Consider the following 24,931-nt stretch of genomic DNA (forward strand, 5'->3'; position numbering starts at 1 on the left):
TGCATTCATAGGGGTGTGTGTATGCTCGTGTATGTAAGCAATTTCGATTTTACCGTGTTCAAAAAGTATAGCACAGCTAGCCTAGAGTCATAATCTTGATCTTTTGTTTTTATCAAAGTCAACTTATGACGCGCTCTTACAACCAAGCAAGCTCCTCGTTTTAGTCCATTATATCACTGGCTTCTCGATCTGCACGCTCCTAGCATTAGCACTCCGTCCATCAGAACCAATTCACACAAACCAACCACCGAGCTAAGCAATGGAGGCGACTGCCCTGAGTGTTGGCAAGTCCGTGCTGAGTGGAGCGCTTAGCTATGCCAAATCTGCTCTGGCGGAGGAGGTCGCTTTGCAGCTCGGCGTCCGGCGTGACCAGGTCTTCATCACCAACGAGCTCGAGATAATGCAGGCTTTCCTTATGGCCGCGCATGATGAACGAGACGACAACATGGTGGTCAAGGTATGGGTGAAGCAAGTTCGCGATGTGGCATACGACGTCGAAGACACCCTCCAAGAATTTGCCGTCCGTTTGGAGAAGAAGTCATGGTGGCATTTCGGTCGCACACTGCAAGATCGACACCATGTGGCCAAGCAGATGAAGGAGCTTAGAGCCAATGTTGAGGAAGTCAGCCATAGGAACATGCGCTATCAACTCATCAAAGGCTCTAGCTCCAAGCCTGCTAACATCAGTAGGCAATCTGTTACCGGAACAACCATGTCTGGCATCGAGGAAGCAAGGCGACAGGAGGACAGAGCAAAGTTTGATCTCATTCAAATTGTCAGCAAGAAGGAGGAGGCCGACCTTAGAGTGATCGCAGTGTGGGGGAAGAGTATGGCTGAACTTGGAGAGTTGTCCATCCTCAAAAGGGTCTATGAAGATCCAAAGATACGCAAGATGTTCGAGTGCCGAGCCTGGATCACTCCGTCGCTGCATCCTATAAATTTATCTGAGTTCCTGAAAACTGTAGTTGGACAATTCTACATCAATTTTCTCCAAGAGGCGAAGGAAGAAGAAAAGGCAACTCTTGGAGCTGAAGTTCCCAAGATTATGGGAATGACAAAGAAAGATGATTTAGCTCAGGAGTTCAAAAAATTTCTGAAGGAAAGGAGTTACTTGGTTGTGCTAAATGGCATAATTGCCATTGAAGACTGGGATCTCATCAAAACTTGCTTCCCAGACAACAAGAAGGGAAGTCGAATCATAGTGTCCACAGAGCAAGTTGGAGTTGCTAGCTTATGCGTAGGAGCAGAGAATGGAGCACCGGAGCATAAGCAATTATTTGCTGATCAGACGCTTCATGTTTTCTGCAGAAAGGTAATACTACTACTACTGGAAGTCTTGGAAATAATGCTCCTTGTATTGTTTTTTCTTGTTCAACTTCTGGCTAATTGAATTGACTTGCCTAGGCCTCTGTCCGTGGAAGTTATTGTAGGATCATAACCATTGTATATAAAGATTAGTTTCAACAAGATTTATTATTTTGCATGTGGAATAATAAACTTTGATTTTCTATATATCTCACTGGATAACAATTGAAATATTCCAACAGAAATGTGGCTTGTTTTAATTGGAAACCATTATCAGCTAGGCCTGAGAGTAAGCTGGTGAAGCCACCTAGTATACTAGTACTACAAACAACAGCACTATTTGCAATTTTGTTGACAAGGTCTATCAGGCAGTATAGAAGAAAATAGTGCACATGCATTAGCCGTATCGCAGATTAAATACTCTAGATGTACCATGACTTGGTTAACTACTACGGTACTACCCCCTCCGTTCCTAAATATAAGTCTTTTTAGATATTCTAATATGGACTGCATATACAAAGCAAAATGAGTGAATCTACCTTCTAAAATTTGTCTATATACATTCATATGTACGTAGCCCATATTGAAATCTCTAAAAGGGCTTATATTTAGAAACGAAGGGAGTACAAGTATGAAGTAGCAATTCCAAAGCAATGTAAATATAGGTTTACTAGTACAGCTATGAGTGCAATTTGAAAGGTAACTTGTTAGCTATAAAAATGAAGCCACAGTCAATAAATTTGCAAAATGTATATGTACGAAATTGTATTATATGTGGTATCATATTATTTATTTTCATTGTATTTTGCACATTTAAATGTTGTAACCTATGCTACGATGTCGTATTTATCGGTTTTTATATATGTTTGTAAGCATAGTTGTGAAAACCTGATAAAAACATATTGGTGTATACACATTCCTTTATTTATCACCCTACGTGAAAATTTGTATTCTGGCATATACATTCTTCTATTTAGAGCCATGCCTTATGAAATTAATTAAGCCACCAAACATTAGTATCAGAAGAAGTTCTCGGAGCTGCAAATGATATCAATGATGTATATGCTTTCTTAGAGATTGTCACACCATTTAATGGTGAATATTATTATGGAAAATATACAAGACTTTATATAGGACTAGACATTAATTGTCTTGGGGGAACAAGATAGTACCTAATCAATGTTTTCTTTGCTTAGGGTTCTCAACATGGAATGAATTCGGCGGTGGCTACGTCTGGCACAAACATAGTCACCACTGGTGTTAACAACTATCCGAAGAAGAACATCCTCACTCGTCTTGATACGTTGGTGATGGCTACTTTGGAGGAATCTCGGCTTATCGGTAGAGGGAGTGAAAAAAATGAAATCATCAAATTAGTTTCAGATAAAGATGTGCACCAATTTCGTGTGGTCTCTTTGTGGGGCATGGGTGGTATTGGAAAAACCACACTAGTCAGAGATATCTACCAAAGTGAAGAGATAAGTGGCACATTTGAGGAGCGTGCTTGTGTCACTGTCATGCGTCCTTTCAATTGTGACAAACTCCTCAAGAATTTAACTACGCAGTTCCGACATAAGGATCCAATAACGGATATAACCGTATATTTAAGAGAAAAGAGATATTTGCTTGTTCTTGATGATGTATCGTCCACGTCAGAGTGGGATGCTATAATAAAATATTTGCCCAAAGCAAAAACAAGCTGCATCATAGTCACCACAAGGGAAGAGAATATTGCCAAGCACTGTTCTGATGATGAAAGAAGCATGTACAAGCTCAAAAATATGAATCATGAAGATGCACTTATCCTCTTCACAAAAAAGGTAATAATAAAACTAATTTGTTTCATTCATTATACTGTGACTAATGCTTCATTATTCTTATCGACTTGAATTAGTAGTGTATGCAGTCATTTATTTTCTTTTGAAAACTACTTGGTGGCCCTATCAAATGTGAGGGCGTCACCTTCGGTGTGTTGAAAATGTTAATCATAAGTTTTTATTTTTCTCCTTTTTTATCTTCGACATTGCAAATAAATGACATTTATATATTAATGTATTCCAAAGGTGCAAGCTTATTGCATACTATTAGTACTCCCTCCATTTCCTTATATAAGGCCACAAACTTAAATTACAGGTACCAAGGAAAAAATTTAATGTCTGCTTGGTAGGACAACTTTTGTTTTTGTTAACTGGGATCATTAATACATATGCATGCATTCAAGGAAGGAATGAGAAGGAAGTAGCACATTGTCATTATGACTACATGCATGCAAGTATTACACAAGTTGCTAGTAAGAGAAAACATCATTAAATTTTGCCTCATTTACTGTTAGTGGCCTTGTATAGATGCAAAATGTATTTTTTATAGTGGCCTTGTATAAGGGAATGGAGCGTATTGATTAACTATCTTCTAACAAATTGTACTACTACCTCCTTTCCGGTTTATAAGGCTTGCACGTATATCTAGGTTGAAAAATAAACCAACGTAATACAAGTTATCTGTCACAAAAAAGATATCATTAGAAACTTCAGATCTTCTACTTTCTAATGGTGTAATTTTTAGATTATACAACTCATTTTATGTTGGTCAAATTATAGACCTAGGGACACGCGCAAGCCTTATAAACCGGAAAGGAGGTAGTATAAATTAAATATAAACTATATACTCCCTCTGTCCCGAAATAAGTGTTTTAAGCTTAGTACAACTTTGTATTAAAGTTAGTACAAAATTGAGACACTTTTTTTGCGATGGAGGGAGTATAAGGTATTGAAATTGCTATTATTTTCATTTACTTATATATTATATACAACTAACTAAATATTAATTTCAAATTTGGTATTTTAGTCCAACCGAGTCTGATCATTACATAAGAAAATGTGTCTTATATATAATTGAGACAATAAATACTGCTAGTTATTATTGCTGTTCATTATACCATCTCGAATGCTAGTTATTATTATCGTCCTAGAAGTAGCTATGTTATTAGTCAGTTATTTCCATTTGAAAATAATGTCTATGTCACCTCTCAACAATTTTCTGAGAGCACATTCTACCACTTAACTAACACTGAAAAGATCTAGCCCTCTACCATAACCCCTCCCTTTAAACCATGCTATGAAAGATGTTTTGGAAGCGTCAAAGTAGTTCTAGTTGGCAGGCATCCACGTTTCTACCACATCACGTCAACATTTCTTACCATGCTAAACGAATGTCAGATTTTCCAAACCGAAGTGTTCAAAAGAATAATAAATAAAGCGTTCCCCTTTTTTCTTAAAAATTGTAAGAAAAACACTTTAATATAAATGATACAAATAGTAGTCTTTTTTGTTTGTGAATTTTTAGAAATTTAAATCCTTTTCCAATAGAGTCAAGTTGAAGCATCCTTGCTTTCCCAACAAAAACTTAAAAAAATATTTTATTTACTGAAAACAATTACAGGTGATGTTGAGGACATGGAATGGTGTCATGCCACTTAAATCGCTCTCATTTACAAAACTGCTTTGGAATTTTATGATGCATATATACCCTCAGGTTTTGAGAGTCGTGGGGTCTAGTGTACTCTCGAGCTATAGTTGGGAGGTGGAAATTACACTTTTTTAAAATATTTCATTGAGCATCTAGTTATTTTAACATCCGCAAACAATTATTTTCAATATGTACATCAAAGAAATAGAAACAGTTATTTGAACCTAGCCCTGGTAAAATGTTATGAGCATTTACTTTTAACCTTATGCAAATGTCGTTTCTTAGTGATATTATGTAATTTCCTTAATAGATTTAAATGTAAAGGGTACACTGAGCATAAGTCAATGTTACAATTAGGTTGGTATTTTTTTTACATGTTAACTTATAATTATGCATCACTCAATAGTTGATGTAGTCATTTTGTCTCTAAGGTTTATTTTTCAAAGTTCCAATAGTATCCTGACACTTTGTAGCTATGAAGAGTGAACAAACTAAATAAAAAAATTATTCTCTTCATCACCTTGTGGTTTGTCTGACTTGAACCCAAATCTACAAAATCGTTTGCGTAGAACTATATATGAACTATCAAAAACGAATTATTTAATACACTATGCTGATTGAGGTGGGTTTGCTTTGCTTACATGACACAACTTAATGATGATTTTGCCACGTAATGAAGGTCTCCAAGTAATGACGATAGTGAAGATTAGAGGGTGCTAGCAAAGATTAGAGATCGACAGCGTGGAAAACTAGCTTAGTGTGTCAATTAATTTAATTTTTTATATCAGCGTTCGTGCCAACCAAACCACCATACTTTAGGTTTGACACATGTTTTTGTTTGTAAATAAAAAGATCAATGCGGGTAGTGTAGAAACGTTTTGACTAAAACATCCATTGTCCAACCATTGCTTGAGGTTAACAACGATCGTCTTGGTAATAGAGAAAAAAACACACACCTATACATGTTCCAGAGTGGAAGGTAGGAAATGTGCAAAGTGAGTGCATACTTGGTTTTCCTTTTGAGAGTACTAAACAACTTTATCATATATATTTTCAGGTGTTTAAGGAGACCTTAGATTTGGAGAAGCAATATCCTGAGCTGGTTGAACAAGCAGAGATGATCCTGAGGAAGTGCAATGGGCTCCCCCTTGCAATAGTCACTATAGGTGGTTTCTTGGCAAACCAACCAAAAAGCGCATTGGAATGGAGGAAACTGAATGAGAATATTAGTGCTGAGTTGGAGTTGAATCCAGAGCTTGAGACCATAAGAAGCATCCTTATGAGAAGCTATGATGGTTTACCCTATCACCTCAAGTCCTGTTTCCTGTATATGCCCATCTTTCCTGAAGACCAAAGTGTTGGGCGGGGACGCTTGGTGCGTAGGTGGGCCGCGGAGGGTTATTCTAGAGAGGTTCGAGGCAAGTCTATGGAGGAAATAGCAGATGGTTACTTCATGGAACTTCTTAGCAGGAGTATGCTCCTACCATCTCAAGAATCAATCCATAGTACAAAAGGTATTGAGTCCTGCCAAGTTCATGATCTCATGCGTGACATCGGCATCTCAAAGTCGATGGAAGAAAATCTTGTTTTTACAGTGGAGAAAGGTTGTAGCTCAAATAGCCAAGCCACGATGCGCCACCTTGCTATAAGCAATAACTGGGAGGGGGATCAGTATGAGTTCGAGAGCATGGTTGATCTGTCTCGTGTTCGATCAATAACATGTTTTGGAGAGTGGAAGCCATTTTTCATTTCTGAGACGGTTACGCTGCTGCGGGTGCTGGATCTAGAAAACACAACAGGTCTTACTGATGATCACCTGAAGCACATTTGGAAGCTTCTTCATCTAAGATATCTTTCTCTAAGAGGATGCCATCACATTTGTCACCTTCCAGATTCATTGGGTAACTTGAGAGAACTCCAAACGCTAGATGTCAGAGGTACGAGAATAAACAAGCTGCCAAAGAGTATCATAAATCTTCAGAAGCTGAACAATCTTTGTGCTGGTATGAAAATGATGGATGAGGACATCTCATATGAAGAATCTAAAGGGGAAGGGGCAATGAGCTACAGATTATGCATTGTGCCTGCTGCTGGGATGCGCCCGGACAAGTATGGTGTTCTAGTGCCAAAAGGGATGAGTAAACTCAAAGGACTGCGCACATTGGGTATTGTGAACATCGCACGAGAGGGGAAGGACATTCTGCATGACATGAAAAGACTCACTTGGTTGCACAAGTTGGGAGTGACCGGCGTAAATAAGGAAAATGGACAAGAGCTCTATTCAGCAATTGTTGGTATGAGACGCCTCGAGTCATTGTCAATTCGGTCCGAAGGGGAGCCAGGTTTATCTGGCTGCTTGGATGGAGACTACTCATCAGCGGCGAGCCTGCTGAGGCTCAAGCTGTACGGAAACCTGGTCAAACTGCCGAAATGGATCCAGGAGCTGAACAATGTGGTGAAGCTGAAGCTGCGGAGCTCTCGGATATCAACGCACGACGACGCGATGCAAGTCCTTGGGAATCTACCAAACCTGGCATCCCTGCATCTGTTGGAGAAGTCATTCCAGCTGGGTAATTTTTGTCTCAGTTTCCATTCAGGGACGTTCCCGAGCCTGGTGGTGCTAGAAGTTGGGCTCCGGATCGACTTCATGGGTGACGTGCGATCATTGAAGTTTAAGCAAGGAACGGCCCCTAAGCTTGAGCTGCTCAAGTTTTGTACTTCGATCAACGACAGCGAGTCGATTCTGGGGCTACCTTCTCTCGCAAGCCTCAAGGATGTTGTGCTGGAAAATTTCTGCGATGGCTTCGAACTGGCGTACATGAGGACCGAGCTTGCCAGGAATCCAAACCGACCCGTCCTCAAGATGCTCTGATCGACCAAGCTCCACCCACCAATCCAAGGCAACTGGGCAAAGCTAGGAGTACACACATATATTGTCGCATTTCCACTTGAGTGCAATATCAATAGATCATTGTACTACTATTTTCATTTGTGTTGTTCACTTGTTTCGATCAGATTCACACATTTCGTATAATTATTATTACTATTTTGGTCCTCATAATTATTTGGACACACCTTTTCGGGTTCACACATTTCGTATAATTATTTGGACACCACTATTTCGATGTCAACACCTTTTCTGGTCCCATGCATAGCGAGCAACTCAAAGCAGCGACCGTTTCCTATGCATGGAAAGAGTACCAAAGCATGTGGTTGCAAGAGCTTCTTATCGGTTTTAGCACTGATGCCGTGGTAAAGGAACCTAGCTACTATGAAACTGACAATTTTATTCTACTGTATATATTATACTCATCGTGCTTGCCATGCATGTGAAATTGTGGATCTCAAAACCACGCTACTACTTGTTTGTTTTGAATCCGAGCGTGTACAGGACAGGTGTACGTTTGACTATGCTTGATGAAAACTCTATGCTATGCACACTTTTTTACCTCTAGGGAAACGCTACACAACCTTTTTACGGGAATCTCTACCGGCAGCTCGTCGTCCTTTCCCATCGGAAATTGTGGATCTCAGATCTTGATACTTTGGCCCTGTTTGGATACTCTAAGTTTGGTTAGAGCTAGATTCTAACCCTGAACCAACTCTGAACTAACTCTAACAAAAGAGGTGTTTGGATGGCATGGTTAGATTGACAATAAATACTCTTTCTCAATTATTTGTCTACTTGCGGACCCTATTTCCTGCCGGATTTAGCAGAGCGAGCCCTTGCCGAGGCAGATGGGGCCGCGCCCGGCAAGGAGCCGTGTTGGCCTCTCGTGCAGCCCGCCGACCGAATCCGCCGTCCCTGCGCAAGGAGTCGCGCTGGCCGAGGCCGACGGGGACGGGCCGCGCAAGGAGACGCGACTGCTTACCGGCGGACGGACGGGACGCGGGGAGACGAGGGGTTATGCTGCGGGGAGAGTGTGAGAAAAAATGTGTTTTTTTAGTGGTCCCAAGGAGAACTAACCCAAATAAGCACCTCTTGGGTGGGTTAGATTTTTTGAGTGAGTTAGATGCATCTAACCCAAACTAACCCTTCCGTTTGGATATTTTTGGGCTAGTTGAGTCCAAACTAACCCAAACTAACTCTAACTCATGGAACCAAACAGGGCCTTTTCTTAAATGCTTGAGACAGCCAGCCGCTGGCTATAAGATGTTGCCACATCATCTATAGCCAAACTTATAGCCAACGTGTATAATAGTCAGATGCAAATAAGTACTACTTCATTGATACATGGCTCATCTCCCTTTCTCACATAGTGTCTAGGAGCACGTGCGTAGCCCTCTTCTCTTCTCTCTCTTCTTCTTTCTCCGCCAACTCAGCAACAATATATATACTATTTTAAGTCTTACAACCCGCCCACGTCACCTTACTATACTTGCTCTGAGGTAAATACACTAGAAGTCTTAGAACTTGCGTGCGACGGTCAGTTTGATGCGCAAACTTGTAAAATACGTGTTTCTGATCACATAACTTGTCTTCACATGCAAATACAGTCACTCCTCCCGTATCCACATGCATTGGGTGCTTGTGTGGCATGCCAAGTGGCTGATAGTTGGGATGCGCGGATTGACCCAGGACTTCATAGTGTTTTTTGCGGAAAGCTCCTTGTAATTTAACTAATTACGAAGAAAATCCTCTCAAATGTGGACGCTGACCGTTGGGTCCCTGTGACGCCCCCGATTCAATCATACACTAATCATACACGCAAACGTGTACGATGAAGATCAAGGACTCACGAGAAGATATCACAACACAACTCTAAAAATAAAATAAGTCATACAAGCATCATAATACAAGCCAGGGGCCTCGAGGGCTCGAATACAAGTGCTCGATCATAGACGAGTCAGCGGAAGCAACAATATCTGAGTACAGACATAAGTTAAACAAGTTTGCCTTAAGAAGGCTAGCACAAACGGGGATACAAATCGAAAGAGGCGCATGCCTCCTGCCTGGGATCCTCCTAAACTACTCCTGGTCGTTGTCAGCGGCCTGCATGTAGTAGTAGGCACCTCCGGTGTAGTAGGAGTCGTCGTCAACGGTGGCGTCTGGCTCCTGGGCTCCAGCATCTGGTTGCGACAACCAGGTAGAAGGGAAAGGGGAAAAAAGGGAGAAAAGCAACCGTGAGTACTCATCCAAAGTACTCGCAAGCAAGGAGCTACACTACATATGCATGGGTATATGTGTAAAGGGGCAATATCGATGGACTAAACTGCAGAATGCCAGAATAAGAGGGGATAGCTAAACCTATCGAAGACTACGCTTCTGGCAGCCTCCATCTTGCAGCATGTAGAAGAGAGCAGATGGTAAGTTCAGCAAGTATCATCGCATAGCATAAACCTACCCGGCGATCCCCTCCTCGTTGCCCTGTTAGAGAGCGATCACCGGGTTATATCTGGCACTTGGAAGGGTGTGTTTTATTAAGTATCCGGTTCTAGTTATCATAAGGTCAAGGTACAACTCCGGGTCGTCCTTTTACCGAGGGACACGGCTATTCGAATAGATAAACTTTCCTGCAGGGGTGCACCACATAACCCAACACGCTCGATCCCATTTGGCCGGACACACTTTCCTGGGTCATGCCCGGCCTCGGAAGATCAACACGTCGCAGCCCCACCTAGGCACAACAGAGAGGTCAGCACGCCGGTCTAAATCCTATGGCGCAGGGGTCTGGGCCCATCGCCCATTGCACACCTGCACGTTGCGTGGGCGGCCGGAAGCAGAACTAGCCCCCTTAATACAAGAGCAGGCTTACGTTCCAATCCGACGCGCCGCTCAGTCGCTGACGTCACGAAGGCTTCGGCTGATACCACGACGTCGAGTGCCCATATCTTTCCCACGTAGTTGGTTAGTGCGTATAGACCAAATGGCCAGACTCAGATCAAATACCAAGAACTCGTTAAGCGTGTTATTTTTAAGTATCCGCGGACGCCGACCAGGGCCAGGCCCACCTCTCTCCTAGGTGGTCTCCACCTGCCCTATCGCTCCGCCACAAAGTAACAGTCGGGGGCCGTCAGGAACCCAGGCCCACCTCTACCGGGATGGAGCCACCTGTCCTTTCAGCCCCCTCATCAGAATCACTTGCGGGTACTCAACGAGCTGACCCGACTTTAGTCACCACATGTGTCATGTATATAAAGTATATAGAATATACCCGTGATCACCTCCCTAGTGATCACGGCCCGATAGTATAGCATGGCAGACGGACAAGAATGTAGGGCCACTGATGGAAAACTAGCATCCTATACTAAGCATTTAGGGTTGCAGGTAAGGGTAACAACTGTAGCAACAATGATAGGCTATGCAGCAGAATAGGATTAACCGAAAGCAGTAACATGCTACGCTACTCTAATGCAAGCAGTATAGAGAAGGAGTAGGTGATATCTGGTGATCAAGGGGGGGCTTGCCTGGAAGCTCAGCCGAGAAGGAGGGGTCATCAACACCGTAGTCGTACTGGGTAGCAGCGGCGTCGGTCTCGGTGTCTAACGAAAGAAGAGGGGGAAGAAACAATAAATATAAAGGCAAACATATGCATGACGATGCATGACATGACAATGAACGGTGCTAGGTGTGCCCTAATGCGGTAGTAGGTGATACCGACGAAGGGGGGAAACATCCGGGAAAGTATTCCCGGTGTTTCGCATTTTCGAACAGATGAACCAGAGGGGGAAAGTTGCGTGTTTGCTATGCTAGGGATGTGTGGCGGACGAACGGGCTGCGTAACCGGATTCGTCTCGTCGTTCTGAGCAACTTTCATGTACAAAGTTTTTTCATCCGAGATACGGATTATTTAATATTAATTTTTAAAGATTTAATTCATTTCCAGTAATTAACAGAATTAAATTAATTATAAAATATAATTATGATGTCAGCATGATGTCAGCATGATGTCATCAGTCAACCGTGTGTTGACTGGGTCAACAGAGGTGTGGGTCCCATTCGTCATAGTCTCAGGTTAACTAAACAAAAGTTAGTTTTTATTAGTAGATTAATTAGGTTTGAGCTAATTAACCTAAATTAATTAAGTTATTTAATTAATCATATTTATATGTTTCATCTTTTTCTTTTCGTTTATGGGGCGGGCCCCACTGGTCATTGACCCGGAGGGGGCCTTAGCGGGCGTGTGTGTGGGCGCCGGACCCGGGCGCGGGGCGGTGTGCGGCGCGACGGCGCGCAGGGTAGAGGCAGCGGGGCGAGGCCAACACGGGCCGGCCGGAGCAGCCAGCGGCGGGGGGCGCGCGTGGGTTCGCAGCAGGGCTGCAGCAGGGGGCGCACGAGGCGCTCACCGCGGGCGCACTGGTGTGAGGCGCGGGCGGCGGCGAGCGCACGCGCGGCAGGGAGGGGGCGCGCTAGCGTGGCGCACGGCTAGGACGAAGCGGGGCAGCGGTGAGCGCGGACGGGCGCCGGCGAGATGCGAACGTATGTCGGGGGCAGAAGGGGAGGGGGAGAGCAGCTCACAGAGTTGAAGGGGAGGGGTCGGCGTGGCTCGGTGGAGCCGTCGAGGGGGAGACGTGGACGGGGCGACGGACGAGGCAGAGGAGCTCCAGGCGGCCGCGACGAGCAGCGATGGCGGGTGGTCCGGCGATGGGGAGGCCCTCGGGCAGCGGCGAGGGGCGATGTAGTCCAGCGGGGAGGCGGATGAAGAGGCGGGCGACGGGGAGCACCAGCGACGACGGGGCGGCGAGGTGCGGTAGGGACAGCGACGTGCGCCTCCCGATCCAGATCGGGGAGGAGACGAGGGGGAAGGGGGTCGTGGGAATGTGGGGGTTAGGGTTAGCGGAGTGGGAGCGGGGCCATATAGGCCATGGCTGGGCCAGCTGGGCCGAGGACCAGTGGGATGGGGCCTTTTCAATTGTTCTTGTTGTTTTATTTTGTTTACGGTTTTGTCTTTTCTTTATTTTTCTTTTTCTGTTTTATTTTACTTTTAATTTCTTTAGTTTTGTAAAATATGACAATAGCTCCTAAATTAATGTCTCTGAATAACCCACGGCCTTAAAATGTTTGGTGACTACAAAAACTAGTTTAACATTTGTTTATTAATTTAAAAGCATTGAAATAATTGTTTTGCTACTGTTTTATTTAGTTAAGTGCATTTAAACTTTTTATAAAGACTTGGTTTATCCACCAATATTACTTATGAATTATTTGGCACAAACCGAACATTTTTGTTTTAATGTTTGAAAACTTTTGTTGTATGCCATATTTGGAATTTGAATTTTGAATCGGTTTTTGAACTAACGAGGGATCAGCAACAGTAATGGAGGTGACGTGGCATCATTAGCAGAGTTTTTCTTTAGCCTAATTATCCGGGCGTCACAGTCCCACTCATCAATCATAGGCACAAAGGAATGAACAAAATAGGGTAGCAGATTAGTTCGTATAGTCGTTTAGAACGTACACTATAGTATGGCTACACCGAGGACCTCTTTGTATCGAGGAACTTCTGCCTCTCGACTGTGACCCTGTCGTTATGGAATAAAACTCTATTACCCTGCAAAAAAAAGATAGGTACAAAGGAATTTGGACTCAAAATGGCGCGGGAAGGGATTCAATTAGCAGATGTACTGCCAAAACGCATGCCGAGTAGCCACAACGATGGCTCTTGACGTTTACACAGAATAACTATTTTTGTTATTAGATGTTCAACAGTGGAGCAGTGTTTCATGTCACGCATCGATGATGTGGAGTCTCGGCGACGTGGTGCAGGGTTTCGGTGACAGATGTGTGATGATGGACGCACGTAGGGAGGAGGGTTGTCTGGCGCTGTGGTGGCATCGATGGCAGGCCTGGCAATAGATGCGTCGGTACCTTCTCTGAAGATGGATCGGTGGAAGACGGCGATGGCGGCTTCTGAGAGTGGTCATATGGGTGTGTGCCCCAGACCTGGCAATGCGGGTTGGTTGGAGTCTCCGGCTTTAGATGTTAGACTTTGGTGCGAGGTCTATTTGGTATTCGGCTCGGACTATCGGCACCCCTTCATCAAGTGGATAGGAGTAGCGACTGATGTTGCCAAGATGGTTGGCTTAGACTTGCTAATGTATTACTTTGTAAGGTCTTTGTGAATAATTAATAAAATGGTTGCGTGCATCGTCCAGATGCAGAGGCCGGGGGTCATCCTCCTTACCAAAAAAATTGTTAACTGGAGGGAGCTGCGGATTCGAATCAACTATTTTTATTACTAGATGATACCCCACGCGTTGCTGCGGGAACCGGTCATTAATATTTAATGTTTAAAAATATTAGGTTTTTATGAAGCATAGTATATGATGGTGACAAAGATTTTTTCTCAAAAGGAATATTATATAAAGCATCTAGAGAAAATGTGATGAAAAGCCAAATAATGTGTGTGTTTACTTTTCCTTTAGTTCCTTATCTTAATAGCTTATCCTCAAGGTAATGTAACAGCTTGGTTTTTGCCCTCTGCTCTTTGCCTGATTTTCAGTTGGTTTGATTTTGAAATTTGGAGTTTTGAATCTTTTCATATGGACTTAAACACTTGGGTACCCCTTGGTTTTCACCCAAGTGCCTCATTTTCCCCTCTAACTATCATTTCCTCTCTGGTTCAACTCAAAATAATATTTTGAATATTTTTCTTAAAAATATTCATTTCCCTCTCTTAAACCCTAACTAGCTCAATGTGCTCCAAAGCAACCCCAATTTTTCTTTCCCACAAAAATCTGAGAAAATTCACAAATATTCTTTGAATCCTAGGGAACCTTCCTGAGCAAAATTATTTCATCACTTTTTGGAATATTTTTGCAACAGAAAATATTTTTTGTTCTAACAGAAATGGTGGTTTCTACAGCAACTACCATTTTACTTGATCCATTGTGGCTGATTTTTGTTGTGCATCATCACCTTAGTAGATGATTGCTAACCTCCAAAGCCCAGCTCCCAACTCCCAGTGGTTTGACCACAGTAAACTCTTAAAGTTACTGTCCAGAAACTTACCAGGCAGTTGAAATCTATTCTACTGCGCCTGCGATCAAACCCAAGTGTGGTAAACTCTAAAACTACCACGAACAACATCCCAGACATGAAGTTTGGGCTTAGGTCGGCCTGAGGTCAGAGTTCACGCGGTGACCACGCGTGTGCACGATGCCAACCTGCATGTCGCCGCACTCTGAGTGCCGCCGAGCGCTCTGTTGCGCGCGTGCTCGCTTCCCCGACTGCCTAAGCTTGCCAAACTTCGCCACAATCTTTGTCCAAACCCTCTTAACTCCCCCTGGCGCTCGCCAACGCCGGAGCTCGCCACCCTCTCGTTCATGTCCTCATCCCCACTCGCCCACAGTTCCCGCGTGAGCTGCGTCGCCTTCTCCCTCACCCACTGACGCCGTTCGTCGCCGGGCGCCGTGTCCAGGTGTCCGCCGGCAGAGCCCGATCCCCCCTCGATGCTCGGCTATAAATAGAGCCCTTCCCAGCCTCCTCGAGCACCATCCACTCCTCCCACACACTCCACGATCTCGTAGAAAGCCGTAGGCCGGCCGGGCAGGCCGCGGGCCGCCGTCCCCGAGCTCGAGCTCGCCGGCGATCCCCTCGGGTTGTCTCCGTAGCTCCAGTCCCTCCCAGGCTCGGGTCTCTCTTCCAGGGCCTCCGCCGTGCCTCGGTGGTGCTGTTTCGCCCGGTTGGAGCCCCCGGAGTCGCCTCTGGTCGCCGTCGTCTTCATCTGCGGCGACCTCTGCTCTCTGTCTTCGCTAGAGAGGCTGTTTCCGACGCCATCCGACCACCCCTAGCTACTCTACGGGTACGGGCAGGTGCGCCTCCATCTCCTCTTTCAATCCCTCCCTCTCGTTCTGGCCAAGAAGCTCTCCTCACCGGCGTGTGCTCCGGCGCAGCCGCGCCGTCCTCTGTTTCCCTCTTCCCCTCCCCCTCACCTGACTAGCGGGGCCCACTAGTCAGCCACTCAGTATGCGCGCGAAGAGGTACGAGTGGTGGCGCCCTGTCACGACCGGTTTTCCAATAAAACATTTATTGAGAAACCGATCCCTTTAACGGACCAGTAGAGAAGAATCCTTCTTACTGGTAGACAAATTCTTGATTACAGAAATATCCAGGAGTACTAAATATAATACAAGGTTGAGCGGAGGCTGCTCAACAATTTATTACAAGCACGCCGATATTATACATAAGGGCGGATATGACACAACGGGTAGGGTGGCATAACTACTGACTCGTAATAAAAGTGGTGGTGGATATGTCACGGTGAAGTGGGTGACATGACTCCTAAATCTTACAGCATCATCGAGCGTCGGAGTGAGGCTCGAGGACTCTTATTTGGGTGGCGGAAGCATATAAAATACAAGTGACCAAATCCAGGATCGCACGGGACTGACTGGGACTCCTCTAGGCGTCGGACTCGCTATCAAACTCATCATCCATGAGATCGCCTTCGTCAACATCTGGCCAAATCAATAAGCCAGGTGAGTACTATGAAAGTACTCGCAAGACAGTTTGGACATAAGATATAACAAATGCAAACATGATGCATATGAACAGATTAATAATGCACACTCCGCTAATAAAATAGCAATGCATGGGAAATAAAAAGGAAGTCGGGCGGTAGTCCTCCCGAAATCCCAATGTAATACTGAAGGCCAATCGAGTGTCTGAAATGACTCCTCAAAAGGGGTACGAGTAAATTAACAATGCCGCAGTCGGGCGTCAGTGCGACACCACATAAAGGGCTTATATTGGAATATAAATGACAGTGCGTGCCACAGTCGGACGTCTGAGCGACCTCATGTAAAGGGCTTATATCAAAAGTAAATAACAAGAATGCCACAGTCGGACGTCTGAGCGACATCACATAAAGGGCTTATATTAATAGTAAATAACAAGAGTGCCACAGTCGGACGTCTGAGCGACATCACATACAGGGCTTATATTGAAAGTAAATAACAAGAGTGCCACAGTTGGACGTCTGAGCGACATCACGTAAAGGGCTTATATCAAAAGTAAATAACAAGACTGCCACAGTCGGACGTCTGAGCGACATCACATAAAGGGCTTATATTTCATAACTCGATATTCCAGTAGCTCATGAAGTTAAATCATTTCAAGGAGATACTCAGATACGAAATAGTAAAATGGTTAGTCCATCCACAGGAACAACATTCAACCGGGTTTACCACTCAAGCTTGTTCACCGGGGATTTCCACGGAGACTGACACAGGGTCTCACACTGAGACTGATTTGGATACTGTTTGGATACATTGACCCAGGTCCTTGACCATGGACCCGATGACTCGGAAGGTTTTGACTCTGCAGAGTTTGTACTCTTAACCACAACCAACGGATTTCAGTTGTCACAAGGGACTAGTTTCGTTTACGGTATTTTAGGAGAAACACATCTAACCAGTACACACCCATTCCACATTCCGATGCCAGGAATCACCCCAAGCAACGTTCAAGAAAAACTTTGAGACGGGGAGGCTACAACCTCGCGTAGCATGGGATCAAATTTATATTGCGCGCTCTAAGGGGTGCCCCCCTCTCGGTCCCAACCGGAAACACCCATGCCCCCTGACCAGATGACTGGCTTTAATCCAGGGCCATGGAACCCTCATCCCGGCCCCTCTATTTGGTGTGTACAAGGAAAGAGCTTTGCAACTTACTAAACCGTATTCTTTGCAGAAAACATGTGGCAGCACGGAAGGGGACGAACGGTAACGTGGCTCGGTACATGTTAACGTCGGAGTTTATCGGATGACATAAGACTGGCATGCTACAAGAATACCATCTTACTACCTCTCATGTCACCACATGATCAGGTCATCTCTCATCAAGAGATCATAGTAAACTTCGAAGCACACGGTTAGTTGCCTTGCATGCAACGTAACACTCACCGATGCACATATGCCATGCACGAACTATTCAAGCAAACATGCAAAACACCCATCTTATCAAAGGTTCAAACATGCTTGCCTGGTTCAGAGAAGTCGGAGTCTAGCCCGGCGAAGTTCGCGGCTCCGTCACCTCTTGCGGAATCTACGGTATAAAGAAACCGTATACTAACGTGAATACCGTTGCGTGCATAAAAATTGTTCCAAAAAATTTCCAAATAAATACTACAAAAAACTAGACGAAAATATAAGACTGACAGAAAAAGAATCAATCAAAAAGCATCTTTTGTTTAAAAGATATAAGGGTTTTAGTCGAAGTACTAATCTGTGATGAAACAGAAAAGATCCAGGGGCTTGTTTGAAAAAGCAGAAAACGTTTCGGTACAAAATACGCCAGCCCAGAGAGAAAACACACTTTGCCCGAAGGCGCCTTCAGAAAACGGTTCGAAGGGAAAAGAAAGAGAGGCTGACGGGGGGTCCCACCCGTCATGTTCAAACTCCAACAGAGTTCGCCGGCGCCCGAAGGCTGCGGTGGTCGCCGGCGTTGATCCACGGCAAGGTAGGGTGATCGGAGGGTACCTACGGGTTCAGGGTGTTCTTCCGCGTCGGTGGGTGGTGGACTTGGCCGTCGGTGAGCACCACGTCGACGGCGACCGTATCTCCGGCGGACGGTGGTTCGGGCGAGGGTGGAACTCTCCGATGGCTGCTGCAAACTTCAAATTGGTGCGCGGGTCAGAGATGTGGATGCACTAGGAGACTACTGGCATGAGTTGAGAGGCAGGGGTCCACGCACTGGAGTGAATCGTGCTGGATCCCGAAGCGGGTCGAGGCGGCCGGAGTTGGGGAAGAAGACTTCCTCGGGGTCTGCCCAGTTGCTTGGCGTGGTACTTGTGAGGTGTAGGGATGGTGCGTGTTCGAGTTCGAGCTCGGGACCTCATTTTATAGGCGATCCGAGGAGGTGGCCGTGAACGGGATAACGTCAGCGAGAAATTACGGCGAGGCAGAGGTCGGGTAGGAGGTTTAGGCGGTTGGGCATCATCGTGGTGGTTCACTGGCACCGTTTCTCCGCTAATATCTCGGCCGGATTGGGGTAATGCTCTGGTCCTCGACGGAACGGCCGTACGGGCACGACGGCGGCAGGGAGCGCGCTCCGCGCCTTCCAGTTCACGACGACGGTTCTGCAGCGTGCACAGAGGAGGGGACGGCCACGCGGTGGCCTCTGGTGGCTTGGGCGGTGCTGGACGGCGCCGTCCCACGCTGCGCCTCTCTGGCAGCCGCAGCGGGCACTGCTGCCGCAGCGCATGGGGCGCTGCGCCTCGGCCAGCTCGCCGCCGACGTCCGCAAGTGTCCAGGCGATCGTGCGGCGCAGGGATAAGAAGGAGGAACAGGGCGCAAGGTGCCACTGCGGCTACTAGCGAGATCGAGGTAAGTTTCTGGAGAAAACGACAGCGGCTACTGAAACTGTTTTTCTGAACACTGAACTTCGACAGTAACAGTGCACGCCAGGTGTTCGATGATATGATTTGGGCACGAGGAAGATTTTTTTGCAGCTGGGACTTGGTGAGGTGACCTCTTGATGCATCCAGAGGCTGCCTGAATTTTCTCAGATTTTGAGGAGGAGAAAACAAATGAATTTCACCAAATTTTGTAAATATGGCCCAAACTTGCAGCAAGCTCATTTTGAAAATTTTGAACTGGAGACCAGTGGATCTTCCTGGATCTTGGTTGAGGGTGCTAAGGACTAGCCAGGGAAATTTGTTTGGAGGCAAAACTCAAAGGAGAACTAGTGGTTCCTTTGTAAATCTCCAAGGGTCAAAGTAGAGGACAGAAAAAGTTTTTGATTAGAATTAAATGGAGATAAAAATCATGGGGGAGTTTAACTTGCTGGATTTGAAGTTTATCTTGACACAAAGAGGGGAGATGGCTTTTGGGAGGAGGATTTCCACTTAGGTCATGGCAAGAGGAAATTTTGAAAGGGAAAGGATCACTCCATATGCCATAGGGCTATTATAAAAAGAAAAGATTTCCAAAAACTTTCCCAATGAAAAACATTGGTGTTGAGTCAACACAAGATGAAAAACCTCCAAGACCAAAGATCAAGTTTTGGATGAACTCAAGGAAAAATACTTGTCATAAAAAGAAAGTTTTTGAGAAGGAGAGTCCTTTTTAAAAAGAATTTAAATAACCTCCTTCAAATCAAATAAAGATTTTGATAAAACCAAATAAAATTTTTGGGTGTCACAACACCTACCCCCTTAGGAAAAATCTCATCCCCGAGATTTCAGCTGATCCTCAAATAGATGTGGGTACTCTGCCTGAAGAAAATCCTCTCTTTCCCATGTTGCTTCATCCTCGGTGTGATTGCTCCACTGAACCTTGAAAAATTTAATTGTTTTCTGACGGGTCCTCCTTTCAGACTCTTCCAATATTTTTACTGGCCGCTCTCTGTAGGTGAGGTCTTGTTGCACGTCAATGCTCTCATGAGGTACATGCTTTTCCGGGTTGCTCACACATTTCCTCAACTGTGAGACGTGGAACACGTCGTGGACGTCTGACAGCTCTTTGGGTAGGTCTAGCTGGTAGGCTACTGTGCCTCTTCGTGCAACTACACAGAAGGGTCCAATAAATCTTGGGGCTAGCTTCCCTTTAATTTTGAACCATTGCAGGCCCCTCATAGGAGACACTCGTAGGTATACATATTCACCGGGTTCAAAGCTGACCTCACGATGTTTTCGATCGTAGTAGCTCTTTTGTCGGCTTTGAGCTGTCTTGAGTCGGTCCCTGATTTATCTAACTTTCTCCTCAGCTTCCTTGAGCATGCCTGGGCCGAAGATATGACTGTCACCTGTTTCTGACCAGTTTAATGGGGTACGGCATCTCCGTCCGTACAATGCTTCAAAAGGTGGCATTTGTAGGCTGGTCTGGTAACTGTTGTTGTATGCGAACTCGGCATATGGCAAGCTTTCCTCCCAACTGGTTCCATAGGTGAGAACACAGGCTCTCAGCATGTCCTCTAGGATTTGGTTCACGCGTTCAGTTTGTCCATCAGTCTGGGGGTGGTACGCTGTACTGAATGCTAGTTGGGTGCCCAGAGCTTGTTGTAAGTGATCCCAAAATTTAGAGACAAATTGAGTGCCCTGGTCGGATATTATAGTTTTTGGGACTCCATGCAGACAAACTATACGGGAGAGATAAAGCTTAGCAAGCTTCTGAGTGGAGTAGGTCGTCTTCACGGGAATGAAATGTGCTACCTTGGTTAGCCTATCTGTGATGACCCATATGGCATCATTTCCGCGTTGTGATCGAGGTAGTCCGACGATAAAATCCATTCCAATTTCGTCCCATTTCCACTCAGGTATCCTGTTTGGCTGTAGTAGCCCTGCTGGTTTTTGGCGTTCGGCTTTAATGCGCTGACACAAATCACAACATGCAATGAATGTGGCTATATCCCTCTTCATACCGTGCCACCAAAATCTTTCCTGGATGTCTTTGTACATTTTGGTTCCTCCAGGGTGGATTGAATATGGGGCGGTGTGGCTTTCGGTTAGGATGTACTATTTGAGGTCCCCAATGTTTGGTACGCAAAGTCTGTCCCCGTACCATAATACTCCCTCATTGTCTATGACGAACTCTGAAGCCTTGCCAAGGCTCATTTTTCTCTTTATACCTTCAATGCTGGGATGCCCATGCTGAGCCTTCTTAATTTGTTCCATTAGGGTGGGCTGTATCTCCAGATTTGATACGTTGCCCTCCGCGACTATCACCATGTTGAGTTTGGCGAACTCCTGCTGAATTTCAGGCCTCAAGTTCTGTAGACTGTCGTTGCCCGAGCTGGGGTTCCGGCTGAGAGCGTCTGCCACTACATTTGCTTTCCCTGGATGGTAGTGAATGCCGACATCATAATCCTTGACTAATTCCAACCAGCGTCGTTGTCGTAAATTGAGCTCTGGTTGCGTGAAAATATATTTAAGGCTTTTATGATTCGTATATATTTCACAACGATTTCCCAGCAAAAAGTGTCTCCACTCTTTGAGTGCATGGATGACTGCTGCTAGCTCCAAGTCATGAGTAGGATAATTTTATGCATGCTTCCGTAGTTGCCTGGAAGCATATGCGACAACTTTGCCGTCTTGCATCAATACGCACCCGAGGCCCTTCCGGGATGCGTCACAATACACTTCAAAACTTTTGTGTATGTCCGGCACAACCAAAACCGGTGCCGTTGTTAATTTCCTCTTGAGTTCTTGGAAGCTTTTCTCGCATGCTTCAGTCCATACAAATTTCTTATCTTTCTTAAGTAACTGTGTCATTGGTTTTGCCACGGTGGAGAATCCTTCAATAAACCTTCGGTAATATCCAGCCATTCCTAGGAAACTTCGTACATCTGTTACGTTGGCTGGTGGTTTCCAGCCAAGTACGGCTTTGACCTTCTCTGGGTCTACGGCAACACCTTCTTGGGTTAAAACATGGCCTAGAAAACCAACCTGTCTTAACCAAAATTCACATTTGCTGAATTTGGCGTACAATTGATGTTTCCTTAATTCTCCCAGTACAATTTTGAGATGTTCAGCATGTTCTTCCGGTGTCTTTGAGTATACCAGAATATCGTCAATGAACACCACAACAAATTTGTCCATAAATTTCATAAACACTTTGTTCATGAGGTGGACGAAATATGCGGGGACGTTCGTTAGCCCGAATGGCATTACTGTGAACTCATATAATCCGTATCTGGAGGTGAATGCTGTCTTAGGGATATCTTCTGTCCGTACCTTTAATTGATGATATCCCGATCTAAAATCAATTTTTGAGAACACCTTGGCTTGTGCGAGCTGGTCAAATAAATCATTTATCTGTGGCATCGGATATTTGTTTTTGATGGTGACCATGTTGAGTGCTCGATAGTCTATACACAACCTCAGTGTCCCATCCTTTTTCTTGGCAAATAATACTGGTGAACCCCAAGGTGAGGAGCTGGCTCGTATAAACCCTTTGTCCAGTAATTCTTTTATTTGCTTCTTTAATTCTACCAACTCGGAGGGTGCCATTCTATAAGGTTTCTTGTAAATGGGGGTGGTGCCAGGTGCTAGTTCAATGCTGAACTCTATCTCTCGGTCTGGTGGCATGCCTGGTAGTTCTTCAGGAAATACGTCGGGAAACTCACACACCACTGGAACTTCCCTTAATTCTGAAATGTCCACCTTGTTCAACTTTGGTTGTCGTGACCGTGGTCTCTCTTGAGCTGCAACTTTTATTGTCTTACCGTGATGATGAGTAAGAATCACAGTCCGATTGAAACAGTCGATAAATCCCTTGTTGGTGGTTAACCAGTCCATTCCTAGGATAACATCCAGTCCTTTATTTTCCAACACGATGAGATTCGCCTGAAACTCTAGTCTTTCAAACTCAATAATCACGCCTTGGCAGTAACTCTGAGTGATCTGCTTATTCCCGGGGGACTTGATGACCATAGACTTTTCCAAAGAAAGTGTCGAAAAACCATGTTGCAAAACAAAACTCTTCGAAATGAACGAGTGAGAAGCTCCAGAATTAAACAAAACCGTGGCAGGTATTGTGTTGACAGGGAACGTACCGAGCACGATATCTGGGGCATTCTGTGCTTCCTCCCAGGTCATATGATTCAGGTGACCCTTCTTGTGATTGTTGTCGGGGTTGAAATTGTTACGCCTGGGGGCTGAATTATTCCCACCATTGTTCGGCTTGGGGGCCGAGTTCCTTGGCTTTGGGCACTGTTTGGCATAGTGCCCTTCCTCTCCACAAGCATAGCAAGTGACACCTGGGCGGTACGTGAAGTCCTTGTCCCTTGAATGGAAATGTTTGGTTGGCCTTAGAGCAGTGGTCGTGGACTTTCTGGCTTTATTCCCCTGAATATCAGCCTTGCTCCGGTTGTTGCGAGCATGAGCCGTCTTGTCCCTTTTTCGCTTGCGAATATCCTCCAGACTGCGGCGCTCATTCTCCAACGTAATGGCCTTGTCAACCAGTGTTTTGAAGTCTAGAAAGGTGTGTACGACCAGTTGGCATTTTAGTGGTGGCGCCAGGCCGTCCAAAAACTTTTCCATCTTTTTATTCTCGGTCATATGCTCATCGTAGGCATAACGAGATAATTGAGTAAATTGACTGTTGTACTCAGTCACTGTCATGCCTCTCTGCTTGAGGTCATCAAACTCCCTTTTCTTGATCTTTATAATGCTCCTGGGAATGTGCGCCCCACGAAAACCTTCCTTAAACTCTTCCCAGGTGATGTTATGTTCATTGGGGTGCATGTGTAGAAAATTTTCCCACCATGCTGCAGCTGCTCCAGTGAGGTAGTGAGGTGCATAAAGCACCTTCTCACGATCTGAACATTGTGCAATAATCAACTTTCTTTCGATGTCTCGAAGCCAATCATCGGCCTCAAGCGGCCTATCAGTGTGAGCGAACGTTGGAGGACGTGTCTTCTATAGCTCAGACAACTTGGAATGCGGTTGGTATGGCTCACGGTGATTTCCCATATTGATGACGTGATTCATCATTTCTTGGTGCTGCTGTTGGCTTTGTTCGAAAAGGCGGCATACTTGAGACAATGTTGCATCGCTGTCCTGCTGACTAGACTGCCCCTGTGTGAAGTTGTTGCTTGTCTGGGTCCCATAAACTTCTTCCGGTGGATTCGGCATGGAACGAGTCCAGGGACGAGACATTTTCCACTCTGGGGTATTATTTTGCAAAACTTATGAGAAGAACTGTGTGGCACAAGGAAAATTTTGCAAAGGCAAAAATTTAAAAGACCTCAAGATTTTTCAAGAAAAATACTTGATTGCGCATGGAGAAGGACTGCTCAGTACATATCTTACACGCGAGTCGTAATTATACAATACATGACTCAGGATGTGCGTACACATTCCTGACATGTTATTTAGGCTAGTGCACTTCTCCGAGATCCTACATGATGCGCACACAAACTACTTCTCACCAAACCTATGTACATATAAACATATCATACAAGCGGCTACATCACACAGCTGCTAGGCGTACTCAGTCGGAGATGGTGAAAACTTCCTTCTGCCTGCCGAGGGTAAGACCCAGAGGTGCAGGAGACTCCACCTCCTCCTCCTCCCTAATAGGCTCCAGGCGCGTAGCGCTGCGCTGAGGAGTAGGAGCGGGTGCGACAGGCGGTGCAGCTCTACTTGGAGTAGGAGCAATGACCTGGTCAAACTCCTCAGTGGTAGGCAGACGGTGAGCGGTGGCTAAAATGGCAGGTGCATAGGATGCTGAGGACGAGACGAAAGTCAGTGGCGGTGCCATGTGGAGAAGCTCCCTC

At 45.3% G+C, this 24,931-nt stretch overlaps 1 protein-coding gene across 1 annotated transcript; it reads left to right on the top strand.

Annotated features, from left to right (window-relative positions):
- Positions 1–222: 222 nt before the first annotated feature.
- Positions 223–7,808, top strand: LOC109784846 (disease resistance protein Pik-2-like). The gene is made up of 3 exons (XM_020343451.4): positions 223–1,312; positions 2,502–3,125; positions 5,828–7,808. Exons 1-3 carry the CDS (start codon positions 260–262, stop codon positions 7,640–7,642), a joined length of 3,492 nt encoding a protein of 1,163 aa, XP_020199040.1. The 5' UTR covers positions 223–259; the 3' UTR covers positions 7,643–7,808.
- Positions 7,809–24,931: the final 17,123 nt, after the last annotated feature.

This window comes from Aegilops tauschii, chromosome 1 (genome assembly GCF_002575655.3).
Source record: "Aegilops tauschii subsp. strangulata cultivar AL8/78 chromosome 1, Aet v6.0, whole genome shotgun sequence".
Taxonomy (NCBI): domain Eukaryota; kingdom Viridiplantae; phylum Streptophyta; class Magnoliopsida; order Poales; family Poaceae; genus Aegilops; species Aegilops tauschii.